General features: G+C 47.6%; 1 protein-coding gene across 6 annotated transcripts in view; it reads right to left on the reverse strand.

Moving 5' to 3' along the window:
• Positions 1 to 1,889: 1,889 nt before the first annotated feature.
• Positions 1,890 to 19,635, reverse strand: part of TLR5 (toll like receptor 5) — a 37,386-nt gene continuing 19,640 nt past the window's right edge. For 3 of the 6 annotated variants that reach the window (XM_084752824.1, XM_084752821.1, XM_084752822.1), the window contains 2 exons: positions 10,718 to 10,944; positions 1,890 to 9,997 (listed from right to left, as the gene is read on the reverse strand). In XM_084752824.1, the coding sequence (XP_084608950.1) occupies positions 7,417 to 9,997; positions 10,718 to 10,752 (2,616 nt within the window). In that variant the 5' untranslated portion in view covers positions 10,753 to 10,944 and the 3' untranslated portion in view covers positions 1,890 to 7,416. Of the gene's footprint in view, positions 9,998 to 10,717; positions 13,134 to 19,635 lie in introns of those variants that run through there. The other 3 variants (XM_084752826.1, XM_084752825.1, XM_084752823.1) reach the window with 2 other exon arrangements.

The raw sequence follows: 19,635 nt of genomic DNA on the forward strand, positions 1-19,635 counted from the left end.
TGGCTCAGCTGTTTAAGCCTCGGCACTGCACAGGGAGCAGACATGGTTGCACGTGCTTGCAACCCCAGCATTTGGGAGTTGAAGGCTGGAGGATGAGACTGTCTGTTTTTAAGCTAGGTTTGTTGTTGGAAGTATGCTTTTGGCTTTTGTTTGGAACAGTAGTTAGAATATTTGTGTCCATGTAAGACCCCCGGGGCTCTTGACATTTTGGCAAGCTTCATGCGAATCTTGGGTCAAGACCTCCAGTGGGTGTGGCTTCCCTGGCCCTGTTCCCCATGTCTTAAACAGGCCAGTTGTAAGATTCCCCATTCTCTTAATTAAGATGTTTGACTACCTGAAAGTCATGGCTCAGCTCTTCTCAATAGGATCCTGATTGGATAGTTAGAAAGAGAGAAAGTCAAGCATGGCAGGGAGTGTCTTCAGACCTCTGAGATCTGGGGTGTCCTGGGGGCTTTTCTAGGATGGACATAGCACGGCAACACTGAGGAAGGACCTGCATCCCAGCAAAGAGACAGAAAGCACGCTGGGAAAGAAGAAAAGGCAACGGGGCCAGCAAGGGGCTGAGGCATAGCAGGCAAAGTGCCAGAGAGATCCAGGTGTGCATCATCCACAGGAAGTTGCTCAAGCTCCCGAGTCTCCTTCTCTATGGGCTGGGGTCCTGTCCACTCTGCCTGATCTAGTCATGTGACCTGAATGAGGTGACATGTGAATTTCCCAGCATAGAGCCTGACAAAGAGACGGAGGCCAATAAAGACTGCTTTCTTCCCCCCCTAGCTGTCATGGGGGGAGGGCTCCAGCCCTCCATCACTGTCAGCCCCAGACAAGTTTCTGAGCGTTTCCTCCTGTTCAGAAAGAGGGTGAAGGACACTTAGCCTGGAGCCTTTCCTTCTGCAGATGTGGTCTCAGCTTGTGGAAGCTCCTCCCCACTGTGAGCCTCACTGCCCAGGTAGCCTTGAGATCATGGATTTAAAATACAAACACCAGAATATAAGCACAAGGAAGGGCCCAGAAGGAAGTAGAGGGATGCTCTCATGATCTTTGGGCAGGCAAACATTTCTAGGCAGGCCACAATACTAATCACACATGCATCCGTTGGACTACCTCAAAAACATGGACTCTTGCCTAGCACGATGGTGCACACCTGTAATCCCAACACTTGGGAGGCAGAGGCAGGTGGATCTCTGTGAGTTCGAGGCCAGCCTGGTTTACAAAGTGAATTCAGTGCAGCCAGGGCTACACAGGGAAACCCTGTCTCAAAACGAAACAACAACAAAAAAGGATTCTTGTGCATTAAAGACATTGTTGGTAAGATAGATGAAAAGACAAGTTATAGCTCATGAGAAAATAGTAATACTCCATATATCTGGCTAAGAATTGTATCCAAATAGATAAAGCATGCCTTGCCTACAAACAAATAGTATAAAGGCAAGCCAACTCTTGTCTTGCTATTTCTCCTTGGTTGGATATGGCCACTGTTGTCTTGAATTAGAGCAACTGTGACCACTAGCAAGAGACCTCACAAGATACAGTGCTAAAAAATATCTGTTCCTGGAGAGAGGAGAGAGGCTTCCGAGGCCCTGTCCTCCTCAGAGTTACACGAGGGTTGACAGAAGGCGGAAGTTTTGCTTAAACCTGCTGAGGTTATAACCAACTCAGGACGTTGGTCCATTGCCAGAGTGTCTAGAGCAGGCAGGATTTGGCCAGCTTAGAGTGCCCAGCATCTTCAGGGTGTGGGCTCATAAACCATCACTCTGTGTATCTCATGTGACCAGACATTTCTTTATGTTTCCCTAGGAAAAGTCACACGGTACCAATTAAAATGGGAATAAGACTTGAGCAACTCTTCATTAAAATGATACAGACATGATTACTAAGCACTGGAGGGGTTCAGCACTGGGGGAATACACACAAAGACCATGTATGCTGAGGCTAAGAGCGAATGTTGGCCAGGGTGCAGAACACTCTGAACCCACACACAAGTGGCACGAGTGCAAACTGTTGCAGCAATCTCAGAAAACTGGGCTTCTCCAGTTCCAAATCTCTTGCACTTTCTGTGAAGGTCTCTAGGGAATGGCTGTGAGGGCCTCAAGGCGTGCTTCATAAATTGCACCTTGGGAGAGGTCAGAGGGATGCTTTTGCCAGTCAAGACCCCATACCTGCTCCTGAGCCTCATCATGGCCTCTCGGTTGGATGCCTTACTTCCAAGTACAAATGGGGATTTCTAGTTCGCTCTCCCAAAAGCTTCTCTCATCTTCTCAGGGGCCACACCAGTGGTAACTTACTTGTGCCAATCCCTCCAGGTTGACGTGGCTTGCTGGCTTAGAAGATGCTGGTTTTATAACACAGCTGCGGCGGCTGAGGAAAAGGCCAAGAGTCCGAGCACTAACAGGTCACTGGAAAAACCACGCAGGCAGCCTTGAGTGTTAGGCCCTGAGGACTCTTTGAGCAGCAAACTCAGATCATCACAGTGGAAAAAAAGGGCCCAGGCTCCTTTCTGCCAAAGCACCTGCTTCCTGAAATGAGGCTGAGCCCCAGAGAGACATGATGTCATTGGTTTTTATCGCATCTCTGTGAGGTGGCCTTCCTGGGGAGGAGATGGGAAAATAAAGCCCTGTGGCCTGAACTAGGAAAAGAAGCAAGCTTTCCAGCCATTTGAGCCAGGGCCCCTTGTTTCAGGGATAAAGCCACCTTGTCTCACTTGCGCAGGCCATGCTGCCTGACAGGACTGCAACAGGCTTAGCGAGTTCTTTCCATGGAATTTTCAGTAAAATAAAAACGCTGCATTTCTTTAAGGCTTTATGTAAATGAGAGCTGTTGTGGCTGGTGAGAAATAAAATACTTCATTGCTAAGTAAAACATTAAAACATTCCTTCAATCTCAAGGAAAACAAAGCAATATATACACACATAAAATACATATATATAAAATCTTAAAAATTATTATTGTTGTGTACGTGAGAACTCATTTGATGTGTGTGCATAGGTTTGCACTTGTGCCAGGTTTGTGTAGAGGTCAGAGGACAACTTTTTGGGGTCAGTCATCCCCTTCCACCTCTATGTAAGTTTCCAGGAGTCAGGCTCTTTTCTCTGGTGAGCCACCTTGCCAGCCCTGCATGATCTGTTCGCATATTGAAATAATTGTTCTACTCTGCCTGTTTAACTTGAAAATTATAAGCCAGTGTGCTGGCATATGTGTGTAATCCCAGCCTGGGCTACAAAATAAGGCTCTGTCTTGCAAGAAAAACAATAAATAAATTCACAGTGATAATTGTTATAGTCTCTGTCTTCTTCACAGGCAAAAGTTACCATCTTGATTTCATGTGATTTCATTTTATTTTGCTTATTTAAAGACTTATTAACAAAATACACATACAGGGTTAAACATCAAATATTATCAAAGGTACCAATGACATCGCTCAGTGATAGCTCAGTGGGTAAAGAGATTTGCCCCTACACCTGACAACCTGAGTTCAAACCCTGAAGTTCACATGGTGGAAGAAGAGATCTAATTCCCATAAGCCGTCTTCCACATATGCCATGGTGTGCACATGACACACAGACAGACAGACAGATAGATAGACACACACACACACACACACACAGAGAGAGAGAGAGAGAGAGAGAGAGAGAGAGAGAGAGAGAGACAGACAGACAGACAGACAGACAGACAGACAGACAGAGACAGACAGGCAGACACAGAAACACACTAAAAGAAATGTAGAAAGAAAAAAAATTAAATTAACGCCAAAGATGCACAATGAAAGCTGTATCTTCTTGAGCCCTAGTGATCTCTCAGAGTCCCCAGAGAAATCACTGTCTTGGTGGATTGAGCCCAGGGAAAGACATTGACACTCAAGGGCCTCCCCCCAAAGCTAAGGGATTGGGGGATGAGGCACTTGCCCCATCTGTTCTACAGACCTGACAAAAATGTCCCTGCTTCTCACCTAGTGCATCAACACACAGGACACACACTTGGTCAAGACCTGGAGCCTACCCAGGACCTCAGAGTCCCCTCCAAAAGCCTCAGAGGCGACTGTGGTCAACACTATCACCATAGGTGGATGCTGTCTTTTTTAAGACTTCACACATAATCATTGTTCTCCACTGCAGCATTTCTGTGAGATTGGTGCCTGTGGTTGCAGATAATTTCAATTATTGAAGTTTCTGTGGAGTTCTCAATGACCACAGTCTGTTCGTTTATGGCTAATGAACAAGAAAGTTGCTTCCTGTGTTGGCTACTGTAAATAATGCCGATAAATCATCTGGTGGGATAGGCACGTGTTTCTGGTGTGTGTGAGACATGTACGGATGCAGGGAATGATAGTTGGCTTCCTGAAACGGTGCCAGTTTACACATTCACCACCAAACAAGGAATTTCCATTTTTCTGTGTCTTGGCCACTTTGATTTGCCATCTTGATTTTGGCCATTCTTGAGGGTAGGCAGTGCCAAACCAATGTGGTTGTGGCACATTTGTATTTCCCTTCAATTTTCTTGATGAGCAGTGGGTCCTTTTTTCTAAGCTTGTGGATAATTTTGTTAAGCATTTAACTTTAAAACCAAAACAAACAAAAACCCCAGGGCGGGCTGGGTGTGAATCTCAGCAGATGTCAGGAGGAGTAGACTGGAGAAGAAAAGGGAAAGCCATGCCATTTGAGTTAGGTCAGCATGGAGGTCAGCCAGGTGACAGACAGGCATCCACATGGCACAGAGGGGAGCTTTAAAGAGAAATGGAAGTCCAGGGTGTCAGGGAAAGTGTGCTTAGAAACAGAGCTAGAAAGAAAAAAAAAAAAAAGAAGGAGGAGGAGGAGGAGCAGGAGCAGGAGGAAGAGGAACAGGAGGAACAAGAGGAAGAGGAAAAAGAGAAGGAGGAAGAGGAGAAGGTGGAGCAGGAGGAGGAGGAAGAGGAGGAGGAGCAGGATGAAGGGGGGAGGAGGAAGAGGAAGAAGAGAAGGAGGAGCAGGAGCAGGAGCAGGAGGAAGACTTACGGAGCTGCACACCTACACGTTCCCTGCTCTCGCCTTCTTCAGGTGGTGCACCGCTACATCATTGCAGGGAGAGGCTCAGCCAGGACACCCTGAGCATCAGAGCCAGCCCCAGGCACACGCAGAACCAAGGCTGGTGAGCAGCAGGGTGGTGAGACCAAACCAGCCCAGTAGTCTCTCCATTTGTCTTCAGGAGCTGGGGCTGCAACTGTCACTGGCAGGGAACCTGGGTCCAGTTTTGCTGTGCTCCCTTAGAACAAGGATCAAAAGACCCTGTTCTCCATGGACAACCCGGGCCTCCTTTCCTGCCTCCCCATACCAATTCCTCAAGTCCAGCACTCTTGGCAGCTCCAGATGAGACTGTCCCCTCCAGTAGATTGAAGGCCAAGGCCTCCCTGTGCCTGTAGGATCTTCCACCTTTACCTGCCTTCAGTCTTCTCTGTGGCTGTCACTCTCACAGCCTAGGCCTGCCCTACCCCTCCCTGAGATCTAAGAGCAGAAGACAGCGACACTGACACATAAGAAAGTGGGTGTCACCAGGTACCTCAGGTATTTATTAAGAACTTACTATGGACCAGGAGCCAGCCTGGGCCCAGGATATACAGGTAAACAAACAAACAACAAACACAAAAGTCCCAGCAAACGGTTCACAGTTGGGTTGTCATGTATTTCAAACACATCTTTGGCATATATTTCAGTGATAGAAATCTGAGGCCACCGGAAAGAAGCAGTCATGCTACCATAGGGGGAGGAGTTAGGGGAGAAAGAAACTTGGTCAGGATGTTCAGGTGGAAGACTCCCACGTGGCCTCCAGCCACACGTGATGCTATCATTAGTGAGGGTGGAGCATAGAGCACAGGGCCTTTCCTTGTGGAGTTTACAGTCCAGCAGGACAGCAAGGCGTAAGTCCTACACTACGAATACTTGATATCGGACCAAGAGTTTTCAAAAAAGAAAGAGTGGAGGACTTTGAGTTCCAAGGATTCATGAGGTCTTTATGGACTGGAGTTCAAAGAACATGTAGAATGGTTGGGAAGATATCGGAGAATGTTCTAGAAAAAAGAAGTAGAGGGAGATATGTATTGTTTGCATAAGGACAGATGTTCTGCCGACTGCAGGGTAAACTCAGACACATGGGTAAGAAATGGTCACAGAACCCGGTATGTGTGTGTCTCTGTCACAGTGAGGGTATGGGAGTGGCACTTTAGTTTCTGAGTCCCCATCTTTGTATTCATGGTTCAACAGCTGGCCTGGCAGTACCCTAGAGGTGGGGAAATCTAAGCAAGAGGCCAGGGTACTATGACACATGCTCTTTGGTTTAAAGTTTCTTGATGTTTTTGGAGAGAAACATCACTATATTAATAAACACATAAAGAGGATTACAAAGCAAAATATACACATACCTTTTTTTGTGTGTGTGTGATTGAAAAAATACAAATTCAAAGAAATTGCTGCAGACTCCAGAGGCCTTTCAATATGTTTCTTCTCCTATGCTCACTAGGGCACATATGGAAAAGGTCAGAAAAGCCATGATACTCCTTGCCAATAGCCATTCACAACATATTTATGAGGTAGACATTGGTAAGCCTACAGGAGAGAGCACTGAGGTCCATCCGTGGTCTAGCATACCAGAGTCATACAGCTAAGAAACCAGAGAATCAGAATTCAATAAGAAATCAGCATGTGGAGGCCACATCCTTTTTTACAGCTGTTGTATAACTGATACATTGATTGGGCACAGGATGCTTTGCCCAGTAACATCTGTATAACTTATACAGTTGTATAGTTGTAGAGAAGAAAGTGGAAAGGGCAGGCTGGTGCTACATTGCGAAAGGAGCACCAGGTGAGAGGTCTCATGTAGAAGATGGTCATGATCCACAAAAGCTGGGTCAGCAGGGTCACAACAGGGAGTGAGTGCATTGTGGCCACAGCGATGGGGCTGCTGCCTTCCAACTTCTTGTCACTTAGGTAGAGTGAGAGTTGTCCTCGGCACTGGCTTCATTCCTATGGCCAGAGAAAGACCCGCCTCATCTGCCCTTGTCCTACAGAGCGTTAAGAACTCAGGATGCTCAAGTAGCCTGTCCTTGAACTGAACAGCACAGAGAGCAAGAAGCCACCTGTACCTTCTCGCAAGGTGCCCTCACCATCTAGAGGCTGGCAGCGCGCAACAGGGCGGGGTGGGGGTGGGGACACAGTGTTATTGGGCCTGAAAGGAAATCAATGGCGAGCGGGAACCGTTAAAGGCGGCTGCAGTTTTCTGGACCTATTATTTTCCATCTGGAGGTCAGTGAGACACAACACCCCCGTTGATATGGAAATCAAGAGGTTGATGATGTGTTCATGGTCAGATAACAACCCCTGGGATGGACCCCCGAACTGTTGTCCACATACAATGTGGAGAGTTATTTGTGGCGCTTGCAAGGTGCTCCTTCAGCTAGAAAATCGTTGTTATGGTTCGTAACTGAATGGGGCTGTTTCCCTTCTTGCCTTTTTCTTCCTTTAGAATGCGTCCAGAGAGTTTATTGAGGAACCAGCTGACATCCTGGAGGTCCTCAGGCCACCTCAAGTACTGCTGCTTTTGTAGAAACCCTCTAATAGCCTCGTGTCTCATCAGCTGATACTGGGACAGGGACCCCACCACCACCACAATGAGGACACTCTTGAGGTCAGACAGACACCGGTTCTGGGCGTACCGGAAGGCTTCCAGGCACCAGCCATCCTTAAGGAAGTGTCTGCTCACTAGACACACTGTCTTTCTGCTGCCCCAGACGGCTGCCTGGATGTTGGAGATGTGGTTTTCCCCCGGGATGAAGTCTCTTTCTTCAAAGCACAGCCTGAGCCTGTTTTGGGAACTGTACTGAACATCCAGGTATTTGAGCAAAGCATCCTGGGCCCACTCAAAGTCTTTGCTACTGAAGCAAAAGTAGGCATCGTATCTGTACTCACCAGGTTCCGAACTCCTGACCTTGTCCTTGAACACCAGTTTCTGGATGGCCTTATAACCCAGGAAACAAATCCCCCGGAACTTTATGACTATGAAGGTGATGACGAGGAACAGAGTCAAAGTGACGGTGCACATGATGAACAGGGAAAACTTTAGGGACAGCAAGGCTTCCTCTTCATCACAGTCCTTGGTGGAAATGCTGTAGAGGGGGGCCCATAGCAGCGAGTCAGGGTACATGCAGTACATGTCTGCAGGAGACCCGAGCAGGGTCACGTTGGTTTGGTTGAGCCAGATGATAAAAGTGCTAAGTTTACATTCACAGACAAACTCATTATGAGTTATGTCCAAGGCACGAAGTGAAGAAAACAAACCAGGATCCGGAGAGAAAAGCTGATTTCTAGATATATCAAGAACCTCTAAATTAGCAGGTAAACTGCCAGGAGAGAGAGTGGTCAGCCTGTTAGCACTAAGACTGAGCAGCCTTAATGCAACCAAGTCGCTGAATATGCTGGGTGGGAGGAAGTTAAGGTAGTTGCTATTCAGATAAAGGATTTGGAGGTGGGAAAGGCCTTTAAAAACATCCCAACAGAGGCCGTTCTCCCAGGCAAGCTGCAGCATGTTTTCTGAGAGGAAAAGTTGCTCCAAGCTCAGGTTCTCTGAAGGGGTGTCAACTGCCCTGCAGGACGAAAGGCGATTCTTATTCAGGATGAGAAACTGGAGCTGGGGGACTCGCAGGAGGAAGTACAGCTCAGACAGGCTTTCTAGCTTGTTTTCAGACAACTCGATGAAGTTGGCTGTAAAGCGGGTGTGTGGCAAAGTGACCAGTTTATTGCCGCCCAGGAAGACAGTCTCTATGCTTGGAATAAAATGAATAGTTTTAAGAGCATTATCACGGAGATCCAAGGTTTGTAAGTTTTTCAGGAATCTGAATGTTTGGTATTGAATGATCCCGATGTGGTTCCTTTGAAGGTCAATGTAGGCTACTCTAGGGAGCCCATAGAAGTTGGAATTATAGAGTTCTCCCAAAAGATTATATGATATATTGAGAATCTGAAGGCTGTCAAGTCCATAAAATGCGTTATCTGCGATCTTGTTTATCTTGTTGGAGGCAAGGTTCAGAAACTTCAAATCCCTCAGTGTCTCAAACACTCGGGGATTCAAGGAAAAGATGTAGCCGTGTGAAAGGTCCAGGTGTAACACCGAACTCCCGGCCAGACCAGCAAATGTGCTCCGGTCAGGGTCTTTGATGTTCTGGAAGCCAAAGTCAGAACCCATTATATGGTGCGTGAGAATCAAAGAGGAAACGCGGCTTCCCTGGATGGCGTTGCTGAAGTTCCCTGTGGTGGCCACTGTCCAGCCATTCTCAGAAAGATCTAGAGTTTCTAGCCACATGCCTCTGAACGGGCTCTGGCACGTCTCCCAAGCCACCGAGACTCTGCTGAACAGGCTAGTTGATTTGAAGCCAAAGAAAGAGAGAGATTTGCCATGCAGGGGCTTGAGCTCATCCTGACAGAGAGTGAAGATCTGATTGAAAGAGAAATCTATGGCTTTTAAGGAGTCCAACTCCCGAAACGAAGGATGGAGGTGAAGGCTGTCAATCTGATTGCTAGATAGGTCTAAGCGAGCTAACGACGTTAGATTTCTGAAGTAACCATCTCTTAAGATAGCACTGGAAAGCCCACAGGAAAACAGCCGCAGTTCCAAGAGATGAGACAGCCCCTGAAAAGCATCTAGAGCCAGGACTTCAATCTGGCTTTGGCCCAGGTCTAAGATCCTAAGATTGGGCAGGTTTTTGAAGGCCTCCTGGCCAATGGTCAAAGGTGTATTCTGGGCCCCCAGCTCCAGCAGCTGGAGCTGCTCCAGGAATGGGAATGATGTGGCATTGACCGTTCTGATAGAGTTGAAGCTGAGCAGGAGACTTTCAGTGGTTTTGAGGACCCAGGGGATCTCGGTAAGGTTACAGAAGTGAAATAAGGCTCTCCGTCCGTCAGAAGAACAGGGAGGCATTCCCAGCATGGGGCTGACTATGAAGACCACACCTATGAGAAGGTCAAGTTGACCTCCCATGATCCTGTGGGAAAAGAGAAGAATAAAACCACAATATTGCAGCCTGAGGCTCTCTGCACATGGGTCCTCAGCACTTGAGGGTGGCCTATGTGTTGGGGGGCTAGTCCCTTGGAGCCCTTTGCTCAGCTGACTCCCTCAAACATTGTGCTGGCAGATTCTGCTTGATGGAGCAGAAACACTCACTCTTTTCTTCTCAGACACTTAATAATGCATATTTTACACATGGGGCACCAGTACTTCATAGGTATTCCATCCAAGCTGGGGAGGGAGCTCAGTGGTACAGCATTTGCTAGCATGTGCTAGGTTATAGGTTTCCCCCTCAGCACCACAAAACCAGCAAAGAAGCAACAGCAAAACTGTTGCCCATTCAGTGTTTGTGCTTTCATTCCAGACTTGCTGAGGGAAGTAGAAAATCATAAGAGGTATTTTTTTTTTACTTCTGTTCATCCAAAAGAGCCCCATTCCTAACTTCCAAAAGCTTAGCTGATGAACAGACAATAAACACATCTGTTTCTCTACTATATTTTGTCCCAGACCCTAGCCCGTCCCCAAAGACCTGAGCTGACTCTATGCAGTGTGCACATCATCATCCATGCACTAGGCATTTTATGTATCTTCATAAAGAATCAGATTTGCTCACCTTAATGACACGGACTATGCACTTGCCGCATGCCTGATACACATGACCATGTAAGAGTATAACAGTAAGCAGAAATACACCCACCTGCTGAGGCACAGTGTGGGGAGCTCACCATCCATCCATGCGCCGCAGCAGCAAAGGGCGTCTCACAGATGTGTCTGCCGTATGTTCCAAGCATAGATGCTGTGTAAGAACAGAAAAAAAAAGCAACAAGGACCCCAGCGAGCTTAATGTCTTCTGTGGTGGGTTGAGTAATAATGGTCCCATAGGCTTCCATAGTTGACTGCTTAGTCACCAGGGAATGGAACTCTCTGAAAGGATTAGAAGGACGAGGAGGAATATGTTGAAGGAAGTGGATCGCTGGGTGAGGGCTTTGAGGTTTCAAAATTTCACACCAGGCCCAGTTAGTCTCTTTCTTTTGGCCTCTGGTTTAGAATGTAGCTTTCAACTACTTCTCCATCCCATGCCTGCCGTGCCTGCCACCATGTTCCCCACCAGGCCTCTGGACCTGTAAGCAAGCTCCGATTAAATTCTTTCTAAGAGTTGCTGTGGTCATGGTGTCTCTTCACAGCAACAGAACGGTAACTAAGACATCTTCCATGTGTATGGCTCCTCAGTCTCCTCACTTACTGTCAGTGGCTCTTATCAAACATCTGTTGATAGGTTCTGTGAAAACGTTCCCCATGGGCTCAGGTGTTAAAGGCTTCATTGCCACCCTATGACACCACTGGGAGGTAATAGAACCTTTAGGGGGTGGGGCTTAGTGGGAGGAAGTTAGGTCACTGGCGTTGTGCCTTAAAAGGATGCTTGCCTCTTTTGTCATCCCTTGAGCCATCCATCTCTCTCCTTGTAGATTCCTGCCTGCCCTGCCTAGAGCTGCCATCTTGCTCCTGCATCTGCCAACTTCAAGTGTGCCCTCATCATTTCTGCCCCGGATAGTCCCCCGCAGCTCTGGTAATCACTGAATATAAATCCTGGCTAAAAAAGCAAATCTAGAGAGGGCAGGCTAAAATCTATAAGGAAAGAGAAGGTCGGCTTGAGAGATGGTACAAGAGGCAGTTACTGAAATGGACCCTAAGTGAAGCTCCATCACACTTGGCATGCAACCCCAGGACTATGATTCTAAAAGCTGGTAGAAGCCTGAAAGGCTGATGAAGGAATCCAGTGTAGAGCATAAGTCTTTTTGAGTGGTACCCAGAGTGAAGAATTTGAAGACGCGCTTCAGTGGACACAAGAATGGGCAAACTAGGCTTGGGACCCAGGAAGAAAAATAAACAGTGTTAGAAAGCTCATACTCACATCAAACTTTATGTACCCCTTTTTTTTTTCACATCTTACAGTGGGAAGTGAGGTCTACCGTGGCCTACAAATCATGGAAGAACATCATACCTGAGGGTGCCACTGTGTTCGGCTGCACACAGTCACACCACGTGGGAGTGAGCAACCTACTGTAGTGCTCCTCATACTGGTGTGTGTGTGTGTGTGTGTGTGTGTGTGTGTGTGTGTGTATGTTGTCTCTATAGTACATGCAAATGAGTGTAAGGATGTGCAGACCTGTGTGCATGCTTGCAGAAGCCAGGACAGGATGTCAAGAGTCTTCCTCTATTGCCCCCTGCCTTACTGCCTTGAGACAGGGTTCCTCACAGAACTCACTGTTCTAAATTGCCCAGCCAGCCAATAAGCTCTCAGGATCTTCCTGAGCCATCCCCTGCAGAGCTTGGGCTACCAGCACAGCCCACACTATGCACAGCTTTGTCATAGGCTGAGGTCTGCAGTACTTTGAAAATCTGTTGACAGTTTTGTGACCTTTTCCTACACCAGCATCACAAACCTAAACATTGTGCCCAGACTCAGAGTTCACCTGCCTCCCAGAGCCCACCTATTTCAATGGGATATGGAGGACCCTCAGTTCACATGGAAACAACCACCATGGTTCAAGTTCTAAGATGGGGGTGAAAACACTATTTGCAAAGGGCCAGATGGTTAATGTGTTAGGCTATGCAGTACAAGCACAGACCACAGTTTGCTGGCTTCTGTTCTAGACGAAAAGAGAACAGACACTCCAACTGCATGAATAAGGGTTTTTAAGTGACTCTGAGATAATTACAGTGTTGAGCTAAAAGAAGGGTGCAGGAAAGAGCTAGTGATGGTTTTGCCGCTGTTATTTTACCCAAATATCAGGCTACATCTTATGTAGCCGGGTGGAGAAATTTCTCCCAGGGACACAAGCATGAGGGTGCCAGCTTGGAATGATCTCAACTAAATTTCTTCATTCCAATTCTGACTTTTGCTGGGATCACTGTTGATCCTCAGGTATGGCCACTGAACTTAGAAGACCTTGAATTTCTGGCAATGAGTGATGGGCCTAAATAACTTATATCTCAAGAGATTTCCACTTTCAAATTCACAAGAGAAGCTAAAGATTAAAGCAAGGAAGATGCAACCAGCTAAACAAGTAGATTTAAAAAAAAAAATTAAAAAAACTCTTTGGGCCCAAGTTCTATCACAAAGATATCATGTAGACCTGTGTCTTTAAGAATGTATAGAAGAATGGAACAATTCCATTTTTCTCTCTGAAGCAGATCTCTGGTTGAAGTGGCTGGCAGGACAGGTGATGAGGGAGCCAGGTAAGCAATGAGATGAGGTGTCTGGAGAGGCTAATGCTGAGAGCCTGGGAGGGGACCTGGCATGGATTTGTTCTGAAACAAGAGCCGGAAGCTCAGCTGTGTGGAAATAAACACACCCAACACCAGCAAGGCAAATCTAACTAAAGATGAGCACCAGGCAGCTGAGGTCTCCCAGACTCCAACTTCAGGAAGATTAGTGTCCTGGAAGAACAAGAAGTGAGCAGTGAGCCCTTCCTTGTGTGAGTGTGAGGGAAACCAACCATGGAAGACCCGAGTGACCTGAAGCCATACCCTCTAAGCATCTGAGCACAGAGAGGGCCAAAGTCCTGCACATGAGTGGAGAGCCCAAGGGAGCATGCGAGCTGTGACCACTGTCTTCTCTCCAGAGCCCTACCCTTCAGGAAATCCTTTCAGATCCTATCAGAGGAATCTGCCACCTTGTGGTTGCCAAGAGTAGAGGAAGAAGGGAAGAGAGGCAGACCAAAACTCCAGGGCCAACCATAAGTCATCATCTACATGATAGAAAGAAAACACATAAAATTACTTCCATAGTTAACATATGCATTCCTTGTTCATAGTGGTAGAGTTTTGGACTAGCACGCATGGGGTAATCTTCCCCCTCCCATGATGAACATCCACTCAAAACTGCTGGTAACCTAAGTCATTGTGCTTTGGCTAGGTGTGGTGGTGTATACCTGTAATCTTAGAGCCTGGAAGACAGAGACGAAGAATCAAGAGTTAGGCTAGGTTCCGTAGTCATACCTCATTTCAAACAAAAACCAAAACCACTGTCCAATACAGTCCACTCCCAGGATTTATAGTAAAAATAGGGTTAGAGTATAAGACTCAAAGGACTCATCATTAGCACAAAAAAGGGACAGGAATTAAATAAAAATGGTTATGTGGTAAGGCTAGTTAAATAAACGAGAGACCCATGAGTGCTTCAATAGGCATGTACTTGACTTTGGAAAAGACCTGAGGTTTGCTGGTGGAAGTGGGTGCCAGGAGGGTTTTAGTCAATGAATTATTATGAACTGGTAGGAAAGGAGGGAGCTGTCTTGATATCAGGGGGAAAATTTAGCACCAACTATAGATGCCTGAAGGCTCAAAATACACTGAGAATGGAGGGAGCAGACAGACACCAGGGTGTATTTCATGTACTCTTGGGTGGCTTAGTTCAGTTTAGTGCGGTTTTCTGTCTTTGTATATATAAGAAATTGCACTTTAGAAAATATGAAACACACTTCTGATACTAGAGTTTTTTGTTTTGTTGCTACTGATTGAACCCACGGCCTTGGGCGTGTTAGGCAAGAGCTTTTTCACTGAACCCAGCCAAGTTCTCTAATATATCAATAATCTCCATCTTCCCTAATAGATAAGTACCATTGCCCATTGTCAACTTTCTTAGGAACAAGTTCACATTTTGAGACAAGCATTATATCTGAAAAGACGGTGGCAGTGCAGTTGAGGGTGGGAGATTCCGGTTTTGTAAACAGTTTCACCCTATGTGCTGAACAGTGTGGCTTGGGGATCAGCCACAAAGACTCACCTTCAGGGATAGGGGAGCGTGGGGTGGAGGAGCAGGGTCCTCTCCTCAGCCTCAGCGTTCATGTTTTGCTTAGAAACGGACCAAGATGAGCAGTCTGCAATCAGATGGGAGCATCCTCAGAAATCTGTATGCTTAACAGGTGTGAAAGTTGTATAGACACTGAAGCCTGAAAGTCCCTGGCATAAATCAATAGTTGTTGAATTTGCCAACACCTTGAAGTCACCTGGGGTCTGAGCCCAGGTCCTATCAGAGAAATTTTAGTTGATCTGGCAGGCATGTCCAATATGCAGCCCACAGGTCCCATGCTGCTAAAGATAGCCAGGAATGCTACCCACCAAAAGTTATAAACTCACACTTCAAAAACACTATGAGATTTTTGTTGTTGTTGTTCAAGTTATTTTTGCAACTTGATTGCAAGGATATTGACACTATGCTGCAATGTCAAAAGGTTGGACATCCCTGGTATGTCCAGGCAAGGGCATCTTGTGTTGTTAGCTCTCTATAGGTGACGCTGGCCACAGGCAGTTTGATCACCTGCTGGCTGCAGCCCTGACTGCACCCCAACCATCAGGGGCATAGAATCATCATGCAACAGGATTTCTGATGACCTAGCCACTCTCCCTCTGGGTGATCACACAGACGAACTGAAAACAGAACCTCTAAAAGAATGTGTATGCCATGTTCATAATAACAGACTCAAAACAGCCAAGGCAAGAGTGAGCCAAGATCCACAGTAAGGGTGAACACACAGGGGTGGGTGTAACGGAGTATAACTCAGGCTTAGCATGGAATAGAAGTCTTTTAAAATTATTATTATTATTATTATTATTATTATTATTATTATTATTATTATTATTGTATGTGTGCACGTGGAGGTCACAGAACACCTCTGTGAAGTCACTTCTTCCCTTTTACATTTACATGGGTTCCAGGGACCAAACTCCGGTACCTGCTGAGTCACCTCTCCAGCCACAGAGGAATAAGACTAGGGCATGTGCTCCAACATGGATGGATTCTGTATTATAATATTAAGTATAAGCAATGAGACACAGAAGAACAAATATTGTGCGAGTCCAAACTCTGGCTCAGGCTAAGCAAACACTCTCCCATGGAGCTGTACCCGATCCTAAGGTTTCTAGAATAGATGAATTTACAAAGACAGAAGGTATAGTGAGGTTACTAGGGGCTGAGAGGAGGTGATGGGGCATGATTGTGCAATGGACCCAGAATTTCCAATATTCAGGACCACAAGAAAGCTCTGAAGATAGACATGGGTGAATGTGTCTAATGCCACTGAACTGCATGCAGCCTCAAAACGATTTAAATGACAGAGTTTATGCCATGAATGAATATTTTATTACAACTTTAAAAAAGAACTAAGCCAGGTGTGATGGTACACCCCTGTAATTCCAGTATTTGGGAGGGAAGGGGAGAGAATATACACTCAAGTCCTTGGCTACATAGCAAGTTCAAGGCCAACATGAGCAATATAAGACTCTACCTCAAAAAAAAAAATCAATTTAACAAGTTAAAACTCACTACTGCCACTCCAGAAGATCCCATAGGCCTAGAGGCTGTTGAAAGTAGCATTTAAAACTGTATCCCAGGCTCCTTTGATGCAAGCAATTCTCAGGCTTTGAGAAGTGCGGTTCTAAAGGATGCCCTCCAAGTCAGACAATCCTCGCTTCTCTTCGGGGAAGAGGCTCTGGTGAGAAGGCTGGAAGGCTGCTGAGTATAGATTTGATTATTTTTTCCTGGTTAACTTGTGTCTAGGGCTCTGAGGGGGACAAACAGGAGTGGAACAATCAATGTTGGCCTTCACACTCTTGCCACGTAGTGTTAATTAAGATAATCAGACCGGAGGGAAAAGGTCAGCATTGCTTTCGTTTCAGTTGCCTTCAGTTTGAGTTAATCCCAGCCATTAAGAGAGCAGGTCGCGTTCTTAATTGCCTGAGTAGAAGAAGCTGCCTGCTGAAGATGTCTGAGCTATGGGCTGCAGTATCGGCAGCAAATCCATAAGGTTGAATTTTGGGGGTGCCGCTCCTCCCCTGACACCACAGCTGGTCGGTGAATGCCTCAGGCTGAGCCAGGGAAGCCCTGGTGTTAATTTAATACTTGATCATTAGAAAATCACACCAGTAATGGATCGCCGGCAAGGCCCCGGGCTCTGAGCGGAGTCCTCAGTTAGCTGCGTCCATGAGACAAATTGTGGAAAGAATGTTCTTCTGACAAGTAATGGGTCCAAAGCTGGGGCACCATTGGAGCACCAAGCATAGGAGACTCCCATGCACCGCAAGATAACCAACATTCATTTGCAACGCCTCGGAGAGTTTCTCCAAAGAAAGTTCACCTGGTAATGACCTATGGACTGAATCTAGTGTGAGTACCGGGATGTAGATTTAAATAGAATGCTGGATGGAGGAACAGTGGACCCAGAAATGCTCTGGACTGTCCCAGGGGGTGGCCATTTGTTGGTGTCATAATTTGAATCTGAAGTGTTCTCCTTGGCCCTCCAGATGGTGGTGCTGTTCTGGGATTTGCAGAAGCATTGGGAGGTGAGCCCTAGTTAGAGGAAGTGAATCAGTGGAGGTGGGTCCTTGGAGGCTTATTGTCCCTAGCTCCTTCTGTTGATTCTCTGCTGTCACTTCTTCTGTCCCATGAGCCATCTCTTCCCGCAGCACCCTCAGCCCTCGGGCTTCCCAGCTATTCCAGGCCAGCTGCCTACCGCAGCTGCCTACCCCAGTTGTCTACCCCAGCTGCCTGCCCCAGCTGCCTACCCCAGCTGCCTGCCCCAGTTGTCTACCCCAGCTGCCTGCCCCAGCTGCCTACCCCAGCTGCCTGCCCCAGCTGCCTACCCCAGTTGTCTACCCCAGCTGCCTACCCCAGCTGTCTACCCCAGCTGCCTGCCCCAGCTGCCTACCCCAGCTGCCTGCCCCAGCTGTCTACCCCAGCTGCCTGCCCCAGCTGCCTACCCCAGCTGCCTGCCCCAGCTGCCTACCCCAGTTGTCTACCCCAGCTGCCTACTCCAGCTGTCTACCCCAGCTGCCTACCCCAGTTGTCTACCCCAGCTGCCTACCCCAGCTGTCTACCCCAGCTGCCTGCCCCAGCTGCCTACCCCAGTTGTCTACCCCAGCTGCCTACCCCAGCTGCCTACCCCAGTTGTCTACCCCAGCTGCCTACCCCAGTTGTCTACCCCAGCTGCCTACCCCAGCTGTCTACCCCAGCTGCCTACCCCAGCTGCCTACCCCAGCTGCCTGTCTTTTGTATGTCCACACGTGTGTGTACTGGCATCTACACAGGTGGGCCACTTCAGTGTGCCTTCAGCATACTGTCTCCTCATCCCTCTTTCTCTCACAGTTCGGGACAGCAGCCTGCTTTTCCTGTTCCCATTCCTAAAAGAAATGGAAAGGCCAGGCTCCAGCCCCAGGTCTGCTGCCGCCCTCTTCTGGCCACTGGGCAGCTGAACTTGTGGGAACCCAATGCTTCAGGATGGCTCACTCCACAGCTGGGGGCAGACTGCCTGTTCCTCAGAGCTGGGAAGGGTACCTCTCCCATACTCCCCAGCCCCATCCACTCCAGAGCCTTTGGGATGGGCACAGCAGGTGAATGCCAACCCTTGACAACTGCTCCGCAAACAGGATTCTGAGATCCACACATTAGGTTTCTGGGGATGGCTTGGGAGAATGGCTGGTTTATTTACTGATGCTCGCCGTTCTCATTAGGGTCTGTTTGCCTCTCTAAATGTTTGTGATTCCTCAACACAAAGCATGTCTGTTACGCCCAGCCCAGAAAGAACTTTCCCTGAATTCCCAGTCTGGGTGATGCTGGGGGCACTGGGAAGGCTGGAGACTGCCTCCCTTTCTTCAGAGTCACAGACCGCCATCGGTTTGTATTTAAAAATCTACCTGCAACCCTTTTTGTCAATTAGAATTTCATTCTGCATGCCAACCAGTGCTTTGTGGTCTCTGGCTCATGGTAAATAGCTGCCGGATGGATGAATCCATTGGCATCCTGCTCTCAGGCCTGCCTCCATCTTCCTGGCCCTGCAAGGATGGCTGCCCAGCGGATGAGAGATTTGTGTGCCTCTCTAGGTCCCTTGGATGGACTGGCCTCAGCTTGTTCAGTGCAGCCTTATTTTCCCTTGGTCTCTCCTTAAAACCTTACAAAGTGGGTGAGGTCATCATGGATTCCCTAAGAAGCCAGCAGCAATGCAGTTGGGAATGGTACCTCAGCGCTTTCACGGTGCTGTTCCCCCTTGCTCAGTTCAGACCCACCGCCCCTAACTGCGATGCCTGACATGACCACTCAGCTGATCTCCCACTGAGTTATGGTTTGGATCTTAAACATCCCTAAAGGCCCATGTGTTAAGTCTTAGTCTCCAGCTTCTGGTGCTCCCGGGGGACGTAGAACCTCTAAGAGGAGTGCAGTGGGTGAAGGTAGGTAACTGCAGTTGTGCCCCTGAGGTGCATCTCGAGACTGGCTCCTTCTGTCTCTCTTTCTGCTTCTTGACGTGAGGAGATGGGCATTCTCCTCTGCCTTGTGCTTCCTGTCATGGCCAACTTTGCCGCCACAGGCCCTAAACCAACAGGCCAAGTGGCTATGGATTAAAGCTTCCAAACCTCCTGCCTTATGGATTCACTCAGGTATTTTGTCACCATGACAATGTGTGACCCTGACACATGCATCTTTCACTGGGCTACTGGAGATAGTTTCCCAGAAGGCAGAATTGACTAGAAAAGTCATCAATGAGTCCTTTGACTCACAAACCAGAACTCTTCAGGGTGGCTCCAGGGCCCCCACCTCAGACTGCAACCCATGCTAGCAAG

The sequence above is a fragment of the Acomys minous genome (genome assembly GCF_964271855.1).
Source record: "Acomys minous genome assembly, chromosome: 1".
Lineage (NCBI taxonomy): Eukaryota > Metazoa > Chordata > Mammalia > Rodentia > Muridae > Acomys > Acomys minous.